This window comes from Terrapene carolina, unplaced genomic scaffold (genome assembly GCF_002925995.2).
Source record: "Terrapene carolina triunguis isolate 2854851 unplaced genomic scaffold, T_m_triunguis-2.0 Scaffold35022, whole genome shotgun sequence".
Classification (NCBI taxonomy): Eukaryota; Metazoa; Chordata; order Testudines; family Emydidae; genus Terrapene; species Terrapene triunguis.
The window spans coordinates 9,675,127-9,693,852 of NW_020699373.1; the positions used below are offsets into that span (position 1 = coordinate 9,675,127).

General features: G+C 45.0%; 1 protein-coding gene across 1 annotated transcript; it reads right to left on the reverse strand.

The window, feature by feature from the left end:
- Positions 1-7,605: 7,605 nt before the first annotated feature.
- On the reverse strand, positions 7,606-18,073 carry LOC112117245 (dnaJ homolog subfamily C member 25). Its single transcript, XM_024215168.1, has 4 exons — positions 17,765-18,073; positions 13,171-13,323; positions 9,888-10,358; positions 7,606-7,909 (listed from the first exon to the last, which is right to left on the reverse strand). Exons 1-4 carry the CDS (start codon positions 18,071-18,073, stop codon positions 7,787-7,789), a joined length of 1,056 nt encoding a protein of 351 aa, XP_024070936.1. The 3' UTR covers positions 7,606-7,786.
- Between the last annotated feature and the right edge of the window lie 653 nt (positions 18,074-18,726).

Consider the following 18,726-nt stretch of genomic DNA (forward strand, 5'->3'; position numbering starts at 1 on the left):
ATAGGCGTAGTTTGACTTTTATTTGGGGGTGGGGGGCAAGGGCCGGTGGGCCTTGGGCCAGCTCCACACAGTGGGGTCCAGGGAGGGAGATCCACCTTCACCCCCCTGACTCACCTCAGCAGGCCACCCAGGGGGGACGCACCAAAAATTATAACTCAAAGAGGGGACTCGGTTCAAAAAGTTTGAAAACCACTCGGTGCAGGGAGAAGGTAGCTAGGGGCTGTGTGCAGGCAGGGGAGTAGCTCAGCGTGCAGGGTAGCTAGGGGCTGTGTGCGGGCAGGGGGTAGCTAGGGGCTGTGTGTGGGCAGGGGGTAGCTCGGGGTGCAGTGAGGGGGTAGCTAGGGGCTGTGTGCGGGCAGGGGAGCAGCTCAGGGTGGAGGCAGGGGGTAGCTAGGGGCTGTGTGCGGGCAGGGGGTAGCTAGGGGCTGTGTGCGGGCAGGGGGTAGCTCAGCGTGCAGGGAGGGGGTAGCTAGGGGCTGTGTGTGGGCAGGGGGTAGCTAGGGGCTGTGTGCGGGCAGGGGGTAGCTCAGCGTGCAGGGAGGGGGTAGCTAGGGGCTGTGTGCGGGCAGGGGGTAGTTCAGGGTGGAGGCAGGGGGTAGCTAAGGGCTGTGTGCGGGCAGGGGTAGCTCAGGGTGCAGGGAGGGGGTAGCTAGGGGCTGTGTGCGGGCGTGGGAGGGGAGCTCAGCATGCAGGGAGGGGGTAGCTAGGGGCTGTGTGCTAGGAGGGCTCCCCGTGTGGTGGCTGCTTCCCGAGGGCTCTGCAGCCCCGGACCCGGGTCCCCCCACCCGGGTGGCCTTTACCGGCTGCGTGAGAAGTCAGAGGGCTGGGAGCTGAGGACCAGCAGCAGACGGGGGGAAAGCCACAGCTGCCTGCTCCATGGCACCACCAGCCAAAGGACCAGCTGTCCCGCACTGCCTGGCTCTGGATTCAACCTGCCCAGAGGGCCTATGGGGAACTGGTGGAGATGAGGAGGGGAAGGGGGACTGGAGCTGCCCCCAGGGTTACCCCACTCTAGATATGGCACAGCCATTTGTGGGGGCAACACCTTTGTGCTCCCCTAGCTCTGCCCATGGGCTCAGGGCTTCTGCCTGTGGGGAGCACCAGGGCTTGGGGCTTCAGACCTGCAGTGCTCCGGGCTTCAGCCCAGGGGGAGCGCCTGAGTGGGGGGGCACCAAGACTCCCAGCTTCTGCCCCACAGCACTGCTGGCTTCATACTTGCGGGGGGGCACTGGGGATCCCGGCTTCTGCCCTGCGCCGCTGCTGGCTTCAGACCGGGGAGAGGGGGCACACACTGCTCCCTGCTTCAGACCTGGCGGGGGGGCACCCAGGCTCCCGGCTTCTGCGCCGTGCCGCTGCCAACTTCGGGGGGGCTGCGCCAGAGTTCAGGGTATTAGGTTTCCTGCGGCCCCCCTGAAAGGTCTCACGGATCTCCAGGGGGCCACAGACCCCTGGTTGAGAACCACTGTCTTAGTCCATGACCAGGCTTTGTAGGTGCTACAGTAATACAAATAATAGATGTGTGTGTGTAGCTTTAGATCTAGATGAGTAATACTCAGACTTCAGTGGCTCAGGAGCCAAATTGGCAATCAACATTACCTGAAAAAGCCACAGTAGTATGAATTCATGGCTTCATTTACTACATAGATATATTATTCTCACAACAAAATGACTGACTAAGTATTCTACAACTGATCCTGATATTTGGTAACTTAGATTGGTTAATAATTAAATCACAGTGTTTTAATATCGTGTGCTGCAAAGAGCGGCAGGAGACACATTAAAGAGCCTCTTGCGGTTCCCAAGCTTCAGTCTGATGAGTATCACTGATCTAGATATATATAAAATATAATCAATAAATACTAAAATCTTATAATACACATGTCAATCTTCAAAAACATGAACAGTAACTGTAATCAATGCTCAACAGGACGTTTCAAAGTCCCTTTCAATGTAAGAGGAGCAGCAAATTGTGCAAGGACCCCTGCACCTATGAGTTGCACTGACTTTAGTGGCTCATGCTTGAGCACACTGATAACATAGACCTCAGTTCTGCAAACGCTTACGCACATATGTATCTCTAAGTAGGCAACAGGACTACTCACACTTCAAATTAAGCATGTGTGAGTGTCTGCAGAAACAAGGCCTAGGGCCCCAATTCAGGAATATACTTAAGCAAGTTCCTAACTCTGAACACCCACCATGTGCTAAAAGTTAGGAGGAAGTTTAAATATCTTCCTGAATTGAGGGGTAGGTGAGTAATATTTCTCCTGGCGTCAAGAAAGGCTCAAGGAGTGTATGGTGAAGACGAGGGGTTGGAGGCAGACAGAAATTGTAACCTGCCCAAGGCCACACAAGAAGTTTGTGGCAGAGCCTGGTCACATTAACAACTTTGAATTTCTCCCAAACTGTCGTGATATTGATGTGAATAACACCTTTGGAACTAAGAGCAGAATTGTATCATTACAGGGGAATTCATCCCTCTGCTGGTACAGAGCTCTCACACAGGGACCTAGAGGGGAGGTTTTGCTGGGGCTGCACGAGGTGGGAAGATCTCAAAGCATTTACACTGCAATTAAACAGGCCCTTAGCCTGAGCCCCTCAAGCCTGAATCATCTGGCATAGGCCAGCCACAGGTGTCTAACTGCAGCATAGACATACCCTGACTGCAAAATCACCTGTAGCTCCCCCTGCTGTTTGTCTCCAGTCTCACCCATTCATCAGATGAGGCATCATTGCTCTTCAGGATTTGCTGCTTCCTCTTCCCCACGGTGGATAAAAATCAATGATTTAAAATTTTATATATATATATATATATATATATATATATATCTCAAAAAATTTAAATAAACAGTTTTTGATAAAATGCTTTTTGAGGAAAAAAAACCTATCTAAAGATAGTTTTAATTAAGATACATTATAGCTCAAAGATATCTCATCATGGAATAAGGATTATAAATTCCAATTCTATAGTATAAGACAATATCGTCATGTAATGTTTAAGAAAAGTTTTGTAACTGAGTTCCAATAGTTCATGGATTAGGGACCCAATTTTATGGGGTTCCAGGAGCTTCTGTATAGATTATTCATGTTAATCTTTCTATCTACCCAATGGGACTCAGTGCTCAGTCTAGAAGATACCATCAGAGATGCTTAGTTTTGCAGTTCTCAAACTGTGGACTTGTATCTCCATAAATGATATGCTTGTTAAGAGCAAAAATGTTTTTAAATAAATAAATAAATAAATCGAGGTGAGAAATAACAGACCTCAACCCTATTGTCCCTCTGCAAATTTGTGTACAGTGTCAATCCCTTACCTCTCTCTAAAAGTGCAAAGTTTCAAAAAGTTCAATGACTAGAAGATTGATGGGGGCAGAATAGATCTGGGCAAGGAGAAGAAGTCTGGAGATAAATGGGAGAAGGGAGGGACAGGCAGTAGAAACAAAAGTGAAACTGTTTGAGCAGCATATTCCAGAAGCCTTGAGGTCTTTTTGAGTGTAGCCTTCATTGATTTGAGATCTACCATACCATTCTCTCACTAGAAGGGAAAACCTATAATGGCAGCAGGCCATAAAAAAGGCCCAGTTTGGGAATAAGAACCATTCAAGAAATATAGGTTTGCTGATGAAGAAAGTCACACCAGTGAACTGGTGGAAGTCACTTAAGCACTTGGATTCAGAGACTGTTGAAATGATAATCTCACTTTTAACAGCAGTAGCTTCTTCTGTCAGTGTAGAAAGAATATTTATTCCTTTGGTCTAATTCATTCCAAATTGAGAAATCATTTGGGACCTGAAAAAGCAGGAAAGCTTGTTTTTCTTTTCCCGATTATGAATAAACAGGAAAATGAAGGTGAAGACGACAGTTAGCTGCAGAAGCCAATATTTTAAGTTTCTCATGTTGACCTGGCTGACATAGTCAATTTAATTTGTTTTAAAAATATATATATTTCATTTAACTATTTTAGTTAAAAACAATTTTAAGAAAAACAAACCTGATTTTAAAAAACTTGAATGTTTAACTAAATTCAAAAATTCATATGCTTGTTTTGTTAAAATAGTATGTTTGCTGTTGAAGAAAAAATCCAGAATACATAACGTTGTTTTAGTTAAATAAAACAATTTAAATGTCGGTCTGGTGATGTTCTCCTCCTAATACAGCATGTCAAGAAAATCCTCCAAATATTAATGATTAACCTGTTGAATTGGAGATAGTTCACCTCCCAATGACTTCATAAATATCTGCTTCAATTACCTTTGGTAAATGAAATAACCAATCATTAATTTTCTGATATAGCTGTAAAGCTAATCTGAAAAGTTTTCCAAATAAATCACTTAAAAAATGTATAGTGTCCCTTCTAAAAATGAAACCTACATCTCCGAGTTGTGAAGAATATGTATTAAGGTTATAACAACCAACAAGAATGCACTTTTATGTAGAAAACCATGATTAAATTGAGTCTTCCTGACTGGTGATTTAAATCATATCCACCCTGCCACTCCCACGGCTTCCTGCGCGAGGAAGGCAGAAGCTTCACTTTTCCTGCCTCTGTTCCATCTCCCTCACAGCAGCTATAGCTCTTTTTTTGCAGGGGGAGAGGCTGCGCTGTCTCCTGCAAGCTCCTGTCTTGAGACCACATGTATCCTGCCTCCCTGCCCCACTCCCTGGAGTTCCGGACTCCTGGAACGGCTCCTCCCACCCCCGTACTTGAACAGCTTTACTCAGCAGTCAGCCTGGATCCTGCTAGGAACTCTAAGAATGATGTCTGCAGCGTTCCCTCATAGGAGCACAGAAACAGCTCACTCTGGGCCTCCCAAGATTTTATGTTAAAAGGTTCCTGACAAAGTGAGGGTCAGGTTTATAGCAGCACTGTCCAGTGGCAAAGCAAGTTTCTAGCAATTCTTTTGAAGTTAACAAATGCAAATTAAATTGTTAATGGGTTAGCATAAGAGTCCGAATTTACACTCTTATTAACAACTTTACACTTGACAGGAGGTACTTCTAAAAGTGGTCTCCAATGGACTTTAAATAGTAACCATTTTATTGTTTTATGACGTGTAAAGGCAAAAAAAATCAAGTTTCAGAGTAGCAGCCGTGTTAGTCTGTGTCTGTAAAAACGAACAGGAGTACTTGTGGCACCTTAGAGACTAACAAATTTATTAGAGCATAAGCTTTCGTGGGCTACAACCCACTTCTTCGGATGCATATAGAGTGAAACATATATTGAGGAGATATATATATACACACACATACAGAGAGCATGAACAGGTGGGAGTTGTCTTACCAACTCTGAGAGGCCAATTCAGTAAGAGAAAAAACTTTTGAAGTGATAATGAAGATAGCTCAGTACAGACAGTTTGATAAGAAGTGTGAGAATACTTAATCTAAGTATTCTCACACTTCTTATCAAACTGTCTGTACTGAGCTATCTTCATTATCACTTCAAAAGTTTTTTCTCTTACTGAATTGGCCTCTCAGAGTTGGTAAGACAACTCCCACCTGTTCATGCTCTCTGTATGTGTGTGTATATATATATCTCCTCAATGTATGTTTCACTCTATATGCATCCGAAGAAGTGGGTTGTAGCCCACGAAAGCTTATGCTCTAATAAATTTGTTAGTCTCTAAGGTGCCAAAAAAAATCAAGTTGTTCCCCTCTGCTCCACACCATTTTTAAACCTTTGAAATATCAAGCATGATCTTCCCTGGTTGTCCTGGCAAGACCTTCTACATGTCTCAGACATAGAGTTGTATCATAACCGAAGCACGGATGATGCTAAATCTGTAATAAAGTTCAATTCTCCAAAATACTGCACAGCTATTGGAGTTAAATAGCTATTAGCAGATTTTACCAGTTTGACTAGGGTTACCATATTTCAACAATCAAAAAAGAGGACACAGGCCCTAGCCCTGCCCCCTCCCACTTCCCGCCCCCCTCAGAATTCCCCTACCTGTCCTGACTGCCCTCTCCTGAGACCCCCCCCACCCTAACTGCTCCCAGAACCCCACCCATCTAAGTCTCCCTGTCCCCTGACTGCCCCAACTGCTCTCTACACCCCCTTCTCCTGACAGCCCCCCCCAGAACCCCCGACCAATCTAACCCCCCCCGTTCCCTGTCCCTTGCCTGCTCCCCCTACCAGGCCGAGGGAGAGCTGCGGGCTCCATGTGGAGCCAAACACTGGCACTGCTCTGCGGGGAAGGAGGGAGCGGGGGAGGGGGAGGGACTCTGGCTGCTAGAGGCCCCAGTGCCTGCGAGCGGCTTTCAATCAGGCCCAGCCATCCAATCAGCCGCGCCGCACTCTGCATGAGGGGAAGGGGGAAATCCCGGACATTTCTATTTTATTAGAAATCCCCCCCGGACGGCCATTTAAAGCTGAAAAACCCGGATGGATGGTAACCCTAAGTTTGACTAAACCCCTTTCCCCCTCAATTGTTCAAGCTTTCACTCCTGCTCTTGGTCTGTCATTTCACTAGTTTTCTAGCCATCCAAAGCCTCAACTACATGAGGAAATTTTAAAGAAAGTCCCTAACAGGTGCCACCAGCTGATCAGCTGAACAGACACTGGTATAAGTGGGAGCCATAGCATACACGTGACTAACAATATCTGTTTTGTGCACTGTATTAAATGGTGGAAGCAGCCTGAGCCTTGACCACACTAGGTCTTTCCACCAGTAAGGTTCCTTAACAGAGAGATGGCCACAGAACCTTCCCAAGAAGACAAGAAATGAATTCCTAATGAAAAGTCCTCCCATGCCTTCTTCATAAATGAGAAGTAAAGAGGGAAACATTCCATTTTTTCCCTTCATAGATGACTTGTGAAATAGCTACGTTCAAAAGAGTCAGACAAGAGCTAAAGAGAATATTTTATTTATAAACGTTAATTTGGTTTTAGAATTTGAAACGAATTGGGGTTATAATATAATAAACTATTTTTTTTATTTACATAAGGCATCAAATTGCCCCTTTTAAACAAAAGGATTAGTTTCCCTTATACCAATACTACGGTGCAAGTAACATGTCACATTTAGTAGAATACTGCTACACTTGTTCCAAACAAGTATCTACAGTTCAGTGTACAAAGATTAAAACCCAAACCTAAGATTCTAGCAAAATCTGCTTAATGTATCATTCTGCAGAACAAAGACAAAAATTAAGGCCTGTTTGTGTCACATTGCTGAACAATCATGCACCATTTGTTACCAGAATGAATAAAGACTATGCTTCCAACTGGACAGGGCATGGGAAAAGGCATATATAAGCCCATTATGATTAGTCTGCATCAAATATACTATTTGGCAAGATCACTCAGATTTTGGAAGCTTTTGGGTGGGGATAGAGAGGAAAAATAGAAGAAGAGCCATAAAATTGCCCTGCATATAGAATTTTACATGAGCGTTTACACATCCCTAACAACCAAATGTACAAACCTTGTGGTTTTAAAGAGGGGACAAAACAAAAATATATCTAGGAGACTTCATCAAGAAATGTCTGGAAGGGTGTAAGGTATAGTTGGGTTGGTATTTGTTCTTACAGATTTCATGTGAAACACTTTTTAAGCAATGAACTCCAGCTCCACAAGCAAGTAGAATATAAACAATGAACTAAGTCTCTGTTTAACAGATTCACTTTTATTTATAAAAATGGTAAACTTGTACTAATTTTCTGCCTGATGAAATTATTCCTGAGTTTTAGATCACTGCCGAGGCACAGCAGATAAAACTCTGAAAATTTAGTTATGAAAATTTTTTGCAAGTCAGGTTTATCAGTACTGCACATTGTTCAGCAGCCTTCAGTCATCAATAAACGTTAATCTTCCAGGTCCTTCATTCCTCATCCACCGTCTATATCTCTTCCATCGAGGGTCCATGGCCATCTTCTTCTTTAGCTCTTCCTCTTGTTCTTGCTTGTACACCTGGATAGGAGAAAGAAAAAGTGACTTTATTTAAAGTCCAAGAAAAAGTCAGCCCTCAAGGCAAGCCTCATACTAGAGGCAAGAGCTATTCCAGCTATTACAATGAATCAAACTGCAGACTTTTTTTTTTTTTTTTTAAACCACACACTCCAGGTTGCTATACAGAGTCAGGTCAGTCTCAGATTGCTGGTGGAATGCAGCATTTGGCCCATAGTTCCATTAACTTCAGTTGAGTTACTTTGGATTTAGGGTCTATGGTGGTGTAAGAGCAGAATTTGGCTTTATCTCGAATTTCTTAAGCCATTAAAAGAATGCACTGTAAAACACACAGGAACGTTAGCTAAAAGCCGCATGCTTGTGCAGGAGACAATACTAGTCACAGCAACAAAGATAGGCAATACTCAGGACACTGAATATTTCCTATACAGTAAAGGGTTTGCTCAATGTAGTAGCTAGATCCACTGGTTTAACTGTTTCCTCCAGTTGTTTTCATACTTGTGTCCCTCTGTATTCAAGACTAATTAGACAAATTTTGGAATGTGGTTAAATCTGATTTTTTAATTTTTTTTTATCTGTTTAGCTGTGGAAGTAAATGCTTTTATCACCACATTTGATGCATTAGGATTAGAATTATAACTGGATATTTTAATTGCCAGGAAATTCTAAGCAAATGCTGACAGCTACTTTTTAGGGGGTGCGGGGCACCAGTTCAACACTCTAATCTTTAAAATGTAACATCCTCATGGGATACAACAGTACTAAACACACAGGTTTCAAAGGATCAGTAAATCTTGGGTCTAGACTGCAAATTTTCCCTCCATTACGTTATGAAAAAGCCACCATGCCATGTGGAAGTCACCTGTACAGTTAAACTTGCCCATTATCAAGACTGCACAAACTTTTTCAAGCCTGTTTATCGCTGTTTGGCACCGCTGTTACTGTGATTCTTTCAGTTCCTAATATTTTTTCCACCTGCTCCTGAACTAGCTAACTTCTTTCTAGTAATGCAGTCAATAGGGTTGATCTCCAACAGTGGATGATTGCATGGTGTCTCAATGGTAACTGAAGTTTTTCTGCACAAGAGATTTGAAGAACTTTGCACCCCAGACTGGCTAACTGTAGATACTATGTGGCACAGTATTACAAAATACGAAGTACTGCTCTCAATAATCATAAAATTACCACAGCAACACAGTAAGGCAGAAAACGTTTAAATATAGATTTACTGTGCTAAAGAACTATAAGGGCTCCTAATGTGTTCTCACTTACAAATTCCTTGGTACAAGGATAATCCTCCACTTGTGTCTTGTACAACAACAAGCAGAGTCAATACTTAAATCAAAGTAATAGGCTCTGGAACATCCCCAGGACCAGGGCACAGAGCTTGTGTATTGTGTGGAGTCTCTGATCTGGAACAATGGAGCACTATACTTGAATAAAACAGCCACTGCCCAGCAAAGAAGTATGTCAGACCCTAGATCACTGAAAGTCAGAAGAACTACTGAAGGGTAAAGAGGGCAGAGTCAGGAACTAGCTGAATTGGTAGAGTGATAAAAAACAACAACAACAAACAATCTCAAATGGTTTGGATAAACAGTTACTTTGGAGCAGGTGTTCTCAAACTGGGGGCTGGGACCCCTCAGGGGGTCGCGAGGTTATTACATGGGGAGTTGCAAGCTGTCAGCCTCCACCCCACACCCCGTTTTGCCCCCAGCATTTATAATGGTGGTGTTAAAAAGGTGTTTTTAATTTATAAGGGTGATATTCTAGCACATTAATAGATGAGCAAAGACGGTCTTTGGTCAGAAAACCTGAATCTCATTGCCAAAAATCTCCAGCTTAATGACTGATATCTAGAAATGAATCACAGTCTTACATGCAGTACAACCACAATAGATACCCTGGGAGAACACCAGTTTTTAAGCTGGGTAAATTGGGCATTTAACGTTCATTTTCACAACATGCCGCAACTACTCACCTCATAGTTCTCTCTTATCCATAGCTGCCGTTCCAGAAACGTCTTTCTCTGATTATCTTCCAGAGTGTCAAACTGAGACTGTGACATTTTCATGTATCTGCGTATGATATACAGCTTCTCTTCCTCACCATATTCTTGCCCTTTAATATTAAAACAATAAATCCACCAACAATACCAAGCTATATACTTGCATAAGTAAAAAGGAGCTAAGAGGATTTGGAATAAAAGGATATCATATATTTTAGGCTTCTGATAGCCGCCTTTTATATCTATTTTATTTTTGATAATGTCTTTGATTATTTCTTCCTCTTCCTCACGGATTTCTTCCTTAGACCGTCTGTTTTTGCCTTTTTCTTTAGTCCTATTCAGTAGGCCCTGTTGCTTGGCAATCTCAGATGCTTGTATACGATATTTTGGCACTGTAGCTAGGTAGTTGATGGCCTCGTTGTAGCTACTCCACCAGCTGAAGAACTAGAATATAAAATAGTAATAGCTTGTTAGTTCCAGCAGTAGCTTTAACAAAGAAAACAGAAGAAAAACCATAAGAAAATCTACTACCTCTGGTACATAATCATATTTAGTAAAAGAGGTAGTATCCCCATTTTATAGATGCAGAGGGATGAACTGACTTGCCCAAGGTCTTACAGCAAGTCAGTAGGAACGCCAGTGTAAGAACATCTCTGCCCTGAAAGGGTCTTCTGTGGGGAATGAAGACACTTCAGTGTGATTTTCCTGCCTAAACTAAAGGACCAGATCCCCTTGGCTTAACACGAGTTGCAGACTCAAACCTTTTTGTGGGCCAGCTACTGGACGGGGAACAAATGTCACAATGTGTTAGCATTGTTAAACCCAGGATTAGAACTCTATACACTTCTTGGACTCCAACCCTGTGCTCATTCTGCTAAAGAAAACATATTTCACAATCTAGACTGTACAAGGAAAAGAAGAATCTGATAACATTTAATTTCATTCTTTTTAATGACAGGTAGAACGAGTTTACAACAGTAGTAAGATAGCGAAGGATTAATTTTCATAATCATCATGTATTAGATCAGAGAAGTTATTTTCATACTGAAGGATTATCCTGTGGATTACATTAGCAACCTTTCCTGATGATTTTCTCTGTCTCAGTGACAGGTTTTTAACCCCACATTATTAATGAAACCCAGTATACTAGCAACTGCTATGTTTATTCTCACAGAGATACAAAGAAATTACAGAACAATGGGGGGAAGCTTGCAGGGCATATTCTAGAAACTAATTTACCAGAAGCATCATGTCTTGCTACAGAATACGACAATAGTTAAGAAAATGCTTCTCTTCCATACTAAAACACTGTGGCTCAGCTGCTTATACATTTGTTTGATGAATATGCAGAATTTCTTTACTCATTGCATACTGCCACAAGCAATGATGGCATAATAGGGGACATATTTTGAGTTTGCTGCTTGACAGAAATTCTATACTTGTCCAGTACAGTGGAACCCTATTATGGCGAGATCATTTCTCCCACATACAAACATCACTATCAGCAAAAGTTTGATACAAATGGAATTATGGTTTGCAAACTTCAATGCATTAAATAATTTGGGACCTTAGTTCTAATTCTCCAGTTCAGTATCAGAGGATTTACCCACAGTAGCTAGCCCATATTATGGTATTACAGGACTATGAGTCACTGTTTAGATTGGCACACAATACATCTTAGCTTAAAATGTCATGTTAAACTGTTTCACTGTTTTCTACTGGACAAAAATGTTCTTAAAGATTTTTAATTATCTTGGATTTGCAAATAAAGCAGTGGTACAGTACATCATAAGTGGCACTATCCATTTTAAATAGTTAATTAAACAGTTTATGTAAGGGCAATCTTATTAGCTTGACAGGATTTGCTTTACAAGACTCAATCCCCCTCCATCTCTTGCTTCATTCTTGAGTTAGGAGGGGACAACAGACAAAACAAGGATAGAAAGATGAGAAAAAACAGCCTTCTCTCTGCCTAATTCACCCAAATAGTTACCAAAGTCTTACCGGGGCAACACTTCCTTAGTGAAAGATGTGAAGTGCAACTTATGGAAAGATCAACTCTTGCATTAAGGCAACAACTATAGCAGAGGCAGCAGAGAGCAAAAGAAAGCCAAATAGATTTAGATGTGAGGTTATGTTGCCTTTGCAATCATCAAAACCTCAGTAACTGACTAATGGGAAAGGAATCTAGACTTCAGTTTTTACTATTTTCTAGTTTAGAAAATTTCATGCAAAAAACTAATCACCCCATTTATACCCAAGGAAAAGAAGGAGAGACGGGTGCTATTTCACCATCAGAACCAAGTGGACTTGAGGAGAAGTAGGATATGTAGCTGTATAAGCCTTTAGGGATCTACCAGTTCAAGTGAACACTGCTTGGAGGGTGAGAACTCTAGGACAGCTACTGATCTGCAGATGGTGCCATAAGCATTAAGGAATCAAAAGCTCTTAGTTGGGTTATTTGGGGGAAAATGCTGAGAGAGACATCTGGACCATTAGATAGCAAGGTTCAATCATTTCTTCAGCTACAGCATATTAACTAGCGGACATTTTATCTTTTATAGAAGTCTTGAACAAGTAACTCCAATATATGTAATGTTAAGTATTAAAGAAAAGAGTTAAGAAATTTATTCTATTTAAACAATTGTTCAAAGATGTATACAGAGTTATTACCTTATCCAAAAGGAAATATTTACAAATTTCTACACAGCAAAATACATGCATTTTAAGAGCAAGACTTCACTGATCAAAGCTAATTCTTATTTTAATGGCTACTATGAAATTAGGAGCATGATTGTTTTAAATACATCATCATTATGAACATTCTTTCAAGAAGAATTTCAAAACTAGCTTCTTAAAACACTGATATAAAAATGAGAAATTGGCTCAGTCTAACACTGAGCAATAATCTATCTCCTACTGTTGAGATGGACTTTAATTTTTTTGAACCATGGAACTAGATTATTTCTCCAGCAGTGCAAGTTTCTTATCCTTTAAATATATAGTACCACAAAACCCCCAAACAAACAGGTTAGTACCACTAACTTCCCAGCCTTGGTCCAGGATATAGATTTATATGACTGGACAAATATCTGTCTAGTACACCAACGATAGTAGACAACACTTAAGTAGAAACAGTGGAGCCTTCTAATTGTACAATTAAAGAAAAAAACCTCAGTAACTAACTAATGGTAAAGGAATCTAGATTTCAGCTTTTACTATAAGAATAGTCATAATAAGCATAAACCTATTTTACCTGAAACACGGAGATAGCACATACAGTGACTAGAATCACTATCCTGACATCCACTTTAGGTGCCAATCTCCTGCTGTAGTAGTGATAATAATGGCTGTAATACTCTTCAGGATGATCCAACATGTAGTCATAATCTTTACGTGTTTCTTCATCCTGGCAAGAAAACAGTTAAAACAAAGTTTTGTAGGTTTGTATCCTTAAGCTTTTAATCAGTGTCACATAGAACATTTCATAAGATGGCTTGGTAGTGAAGTGATTTTTAGTTACCAAAATTACTTTAGTGTTACAACATCGTTAGCCACAAAACTGTTGTAAAATCTGTGTTAGGGAATTTTTTTTAAAAAATTCAATTTTTAATATTCAATAATAAGCTTCTGCTTTCCAGGTCTTATGAAAATTCTTCAGATCTTTTCCTGTACTCTGGTAACCTAAACGAGTTTATTCTAAAACACATATGTAGCCCTGACTGAATAATGCATACTTGGCCTTGTCTGAAGAAATTTCATTTTGAAACAGTTAAGCATTTGACAGCCACATACTAAGCACACAGTTGGTATTAATTGGTTCTAATCCATCTTAGAGTCAATGCAAGGTGAGGTTTTTTGTTTTGAAATACACACTCTTAAAATACATAGTATGCTTTTCAGTTTTTTGGGGACAGTCTAATATTAAATGCACCAAGTGACAGGACTGCTACCATTTCCTTTGGGAGATTTTCAGGGCCTAACGGATCTCACTTTCTCAACATTTTCCTGGTACTTAGCCTAAGCATCTCATCTCTTAATTACATTTAATTAGTCTTAGTTATACCCTTTGTACCATCCAGCATAATTCTCTTCTTTCTCCCATAAAATATCTGTAGATTACACTCTCCATCCCTTAGCTGGTTTCAGCGGTAGCCTTGTTAGCCTGTATCAGCAAAAAAAACGAGGGGTCCTTGTGGCACCTCAGAGACTAACAAATTTATCTGGGCATAAGCTTTCGTGGGCTAGAACCCACTTCATCGGATGTATGAAGTAAAAGATATGGGAGCAGGTATAAATACAGGAAAGGATGGGGGTTGCTTTACCAACTGTTAGGTCAGTCTAACACAGACGTGGGCAAACTACGGCCCGTGGGACCATCCTGCCCATCCCTGAACTCCCAGCCAGGGAGCCTAGTCCCTGGCCCCTCCCCCGCTGTCCCCTCTCCCCCACAGCCACGCTGCCGCATGGGCCACACTCTGGCCCGCTGTTCCCGCTGGGCAGCACAGCTGGCTCTGGCTGGGTGTCGTGGCTGCGAGCTCCTGCTGCTGGTAAGGGGGCAGGGAGCGGGGGGGTTAGGTAAAGGAGTGGGGGGGGTCGTGGGGACAGTCAGGGAGGAGGGGGTGGTTGGATGGGGCGGAGGTTCTGGGGGGGCGGTCAGGGGATGGGGAACAGGGAGGGTTGGGAGTGGGAGTCCCGGCAGGGGCCTGTCAGGGGGCGGGGATGTGGATAGGGGTTGGGAGGACTGTCAGGGGACAGGAGGTATTGGATAAGGGGGTGGGATCCCGGGGGCAGTTAGGGGCGGGGGGTCCCGGGAGGGGGTGGTCAGGTGACGAGGAGCAGAGGGCGGTAGGATAGGGGGTGGGAGTCCCAGTGGGGCTGTCAGGGGGCGGGGGTGTGGATAGGGATCAGGGCAGTCAGGGTGGTTGGATAGTGGGCGGGGGTCCCGGGAGGGGGCGGTCAGGGGACAAGGAGCGGGGGGTTTGGATGGGTTGGGAGTTCTGAGGGGGGCAGTCAGGGGGTGGGAACTGGGAGGGGGCGGATAGGGGGCAGGGGCCAGGCTGTTTGGGGAGGCACAGCCTTCCCTATCCGACCCTCCATACAAAAGTTTGCCCACCCCTGGTCTAATGAGATAAAATAATTAACAGCAGGATACCAAGGGAGGAAAAATAACTTTTGAAGTGGAAAGAAAGTGGCCCATTACAGACAGTTGACAAGAAGGTGTGAGTAACAGTAGGTAGAAATTAGTATTGGGGAAATTAAGTTTAGGTTTTGTAATGACCCAACCACTCCCAGTAGAGACTGACCGGTTTGGCCAATGTACATGGCAGAGGGGCATTGCTGGCACATGATGGCATATATCACATTGGTAGATGTGCAGGTGAACGAGCCCTCTACGCAAAAGAATAAATGGACACAAATCTGACATCAGGAATCATAACATTCAAAAACCAGTAGAACACTTCAATTTCTCTGGTCGCTCAATAACAGACCTCAAAGTGGCAATTCTTCAACAAAAAAACCCCTTCAAAAACAGACTCCAACATGAAGCTGCAGAACTGGAATTAATTTGAAAACTAGATACCATCAGATTAGGCCTGAATAAAGACTGGGAGTGTTGGGTCACTACAAAACCTACACTTAATTTTCCTAATGCTAATTTCTCCCTACTGTTACTCACACCTTCTTGTCAACTGTCTGTAATGGGCCACTCTCTTACCACTTCAAAAGTTATTTTTCCTCCCTTGGTATCCTGCTGTTAATTGTTTTATCTCGTTACACTGACCTTACACTTGGTAAAGCAACCCCCATCCTTTCATGTATTTATACCTGCTCCTGTATCCATTACTTCATCCCTTAGCTGTGGCTTAGCCAAGCTACAGCTATCTGGCCATTATAATCTTTCCTCACAAATCCCTTCAGCCATTCTGATCCTGCATCCATTACTTTTCTCACTGTTTTAAAGGAATATGTTTAACTTGAAAAGTCTGGAACATTACTTTTAAAAATTGTTGGGTCGTTTCACATACTATGCTTGTCCTCCACAACACCCGCTGCTAATTTATGAATGATTACATTTTACTTTTTTTTTTTAAACTATCTTCCTCCTCCCTACTGCTGGGTAAGAAAGCCAAACAGGGGGAAACAGTGTTGATTCTGCAGTGTTTCCAAAAGCACAAAGTAAACAAACTGTAAAAGTAGATTTTTCTTTCATCTTTCTTCCAGTTATAAGAATCTCAGACACTACTTGTAACGTTATTAAAAAAATTCAGAACTGTGATTTTTAAATTGAGAGGATACCTGGATGAACATACCAAATGCAATGCTCTAAACGTCTGGAAGTTGGGTTCAGGGGATTAATGTAATTGACTCCAGTGAATGTAGTTTGCTACAATTGGAGATGGGGACTATTTCCAGATAAAATACAAGATGTTTATATACCTTTAGAGTTCTTACACATTTTACTCTACATTGTTCATATTTTTTTTCCTTCAGCAGCAACTTTTTACCTTGCCACCCAGTTAGTAGCTTAAAAACTTTAAAACTAATGATATATAACTCAAATATTGATATAGCAAATGTGTCCACAATATATCTAGGGATTAGTACATTACAGGAGTTATGGGAAGTCTCAACTGAAAGACAATACAGTAGAACCTCAGAGTTATGGACACCTCGGGAATAGAGGTTCTCCAGTTCCCTAACTCTGAAGAGGTTACAGACTTCAGCCACACAGGGGGTGGGGCTACAGCTGCAGGGAGGGGGGCATCAGGGGTCCAGGCAGGGGAGGGCTTCTGACCCTTGGGGCTTCAGCCCTGCAGCTCCGCTCCTGGCTTCACTGGGAGGTGGAGGGGTAGGTGGCACCAGGGCTTGGGGCTATAGCTACAGGGGGAGCACCAGTGCTGAAACCAGCGCTCCCCTCGTGGATAAAGCCCCAAGCCCCAGCGCCCCCTGCGGGGCTGAAGCTGGGAGCGAAGCCGAAGATCCAAGCCCCAGCACTCCCCCCGCAGTCTAAAGCCCCGGTGCTCCCGAGGGTCAGAAGCCCCAAGCACCCCCTCCCCCACCCTGAGCCCTGGCACGCCCTCCCCCACAGCTGCAGCCCCAACCCCCTGTGTGGCTGAAGCCCTGAGCCCAGGGCTAAAGTCCCGAGGCAGTACAGTATTTGCTGTGTGTTTGGTTTTTTGGTCTGTGCTGCTACCTGATTGATGACTTCTCAGCCCTGACCTGCTGTGACCACAGCTAGGGGACAGTGCCTCATCCCCTCTCCGCTGAAGGTGCCAACAAAGATGTGAGTTAGGGCCAATTGCAGAGGTTGAATTTTGATACCTGGCCATTGCCCCGGGACCAGACAGGCCTGCTGATGGGAACAGGATCCCAGTTGTAACCAACCTGGGCCAGACCCCAGCTGTGAGCCGAGTCCCAGAGCCAGCCAGTCATCATCCCCATACCCCTCACTTCGACCCCTGGCATCACCCGGGCCCCTGACCTGGGGTGTGCCCCTCCAGCCTGAGACACACCCCATCTCCTGCAGCCCCCCAGCCTGTGCTACCTCCCTCTTATTGCCCTCCTCTCCCCCAGCCCAGCCCCCTCCTCCCTCAGTGTGGGGAGCCTCCCACACGTGTCACCCCCTTCCCCACCTACCCCCCCCGGGTCCACCCCTTCCCACAACCCAGTCCTTCTCCCTCAGCTTTCCCCAGACCCCCCCCAGCCGGACCCCGGGCCGAAGCCCCCCCCGGGGAACCCCTAGTCCCCACGCCTGCTTGCCCCGCCCGAGGACGCCCCCCCGCTCGCCCCCCGCGGTGTCTCTTACCGGAGCGGCTCCGGCCGGGGCAGCGGTCCCGCTCTCTCACCTTGAGGGTCTCGTAGGCGGTGGCGATGAGCAGGAACTTCTCGTGCGCCGTCTGCAGGGTCTCCCCGCCGGGCCCGGCCGGCTCCCCGCGGTGCCGGTCCGGATGGTACTGGCGGGCGAGCTGCCGGTAGGCGCGGGCGATCTCGGCCTTGCCCGCGGCCCGGCTCACGCCCAGCACGTCGTAGCACACCTGCCGCCCGCAGTACAGGCCCTCGATCAGGGCCCGGGCCGGCCGCGGGGCCAGCGCCGCGGCCGCCAGCAGCCACCACAGCAGCCGGCCCCGCGCGCCGCCACAGAGCGCCGCCGCCATGTCCGCCCGAGCGCCGCGCATGCGCACGCGCTGCCCCTGGGCGGGGCCAAGCCAACGAACGTGGCCATGGGGAGGAGCCGCGGGCGGGAGGAGCTAGCGCGGGGGCGGGGCCAGAGGGGAGGAGCCAGGAGAGTAAAGGGGCGGGGCTTGATGAAGAGGGGTGGGGGCAGAAGGCGGCCAGGTCCTGAGGTACGGGGAAGGCGGAACAAAGCGAGGATTGTAGGCGGGGCTAGATAGGGGCGGGGCTATCAGAGGGAGGTGGGGCCAGAAGCGAGCGCTGGAAGCAGAACCAAGCGAGGGGGCGGAGCCAGGGGAATCACAACGTGGCTTAGCTATGTAGATACACGCCCCGCCTCCCGTCGGACGCCTTAACCTCCGCCATGTGCCCAAGTGGGCACAATGCTTCCTCCAGCCCCACTGGGAACTGGGAAGGCCGGTTCCACTCAAGGATCGAAAGGGGCTGTCCACAAGAGCACGCAATGCATTTTTGGGTGCGTTGCAAGATCCAGCCGGCCACCCCTTGTAACACTTCATCACACTGAAAGAAAACACACAAAATTAAGGACCCACACAGATACTGCGTTACATAATTTATGGGCAGCCCCAAAGCGAATTTTTTGGGAAACAGGAGACAGCTCCTCACAATGCACTGG

Bases quoted from the DNA above. Each gene is read 5' to 3' on its own strand.
- LOC112117245 (XM_024215168.1), bottom strand. From the start codon at position 18,073: ATGGCGGCGGCGCTCTGTGGCGGCGCGCGGGGCCGGCTGCTGTGGTGG. The intron at 10,359-13,170 runs GTAAAATAGGTT...TTTATATTCTAG, and splicing joins GTGCTATCTCCGTGTTTCAG to TTCTTCAGCTGGTGGAGTAG. The intron at 7,910-9,887 runs GTGAGTAGTTGC...TCTCCTATCCAG, and splicing joins GGATAAGAGAGAACTATGAG to GTGTACAAGCAAGAACAAGA.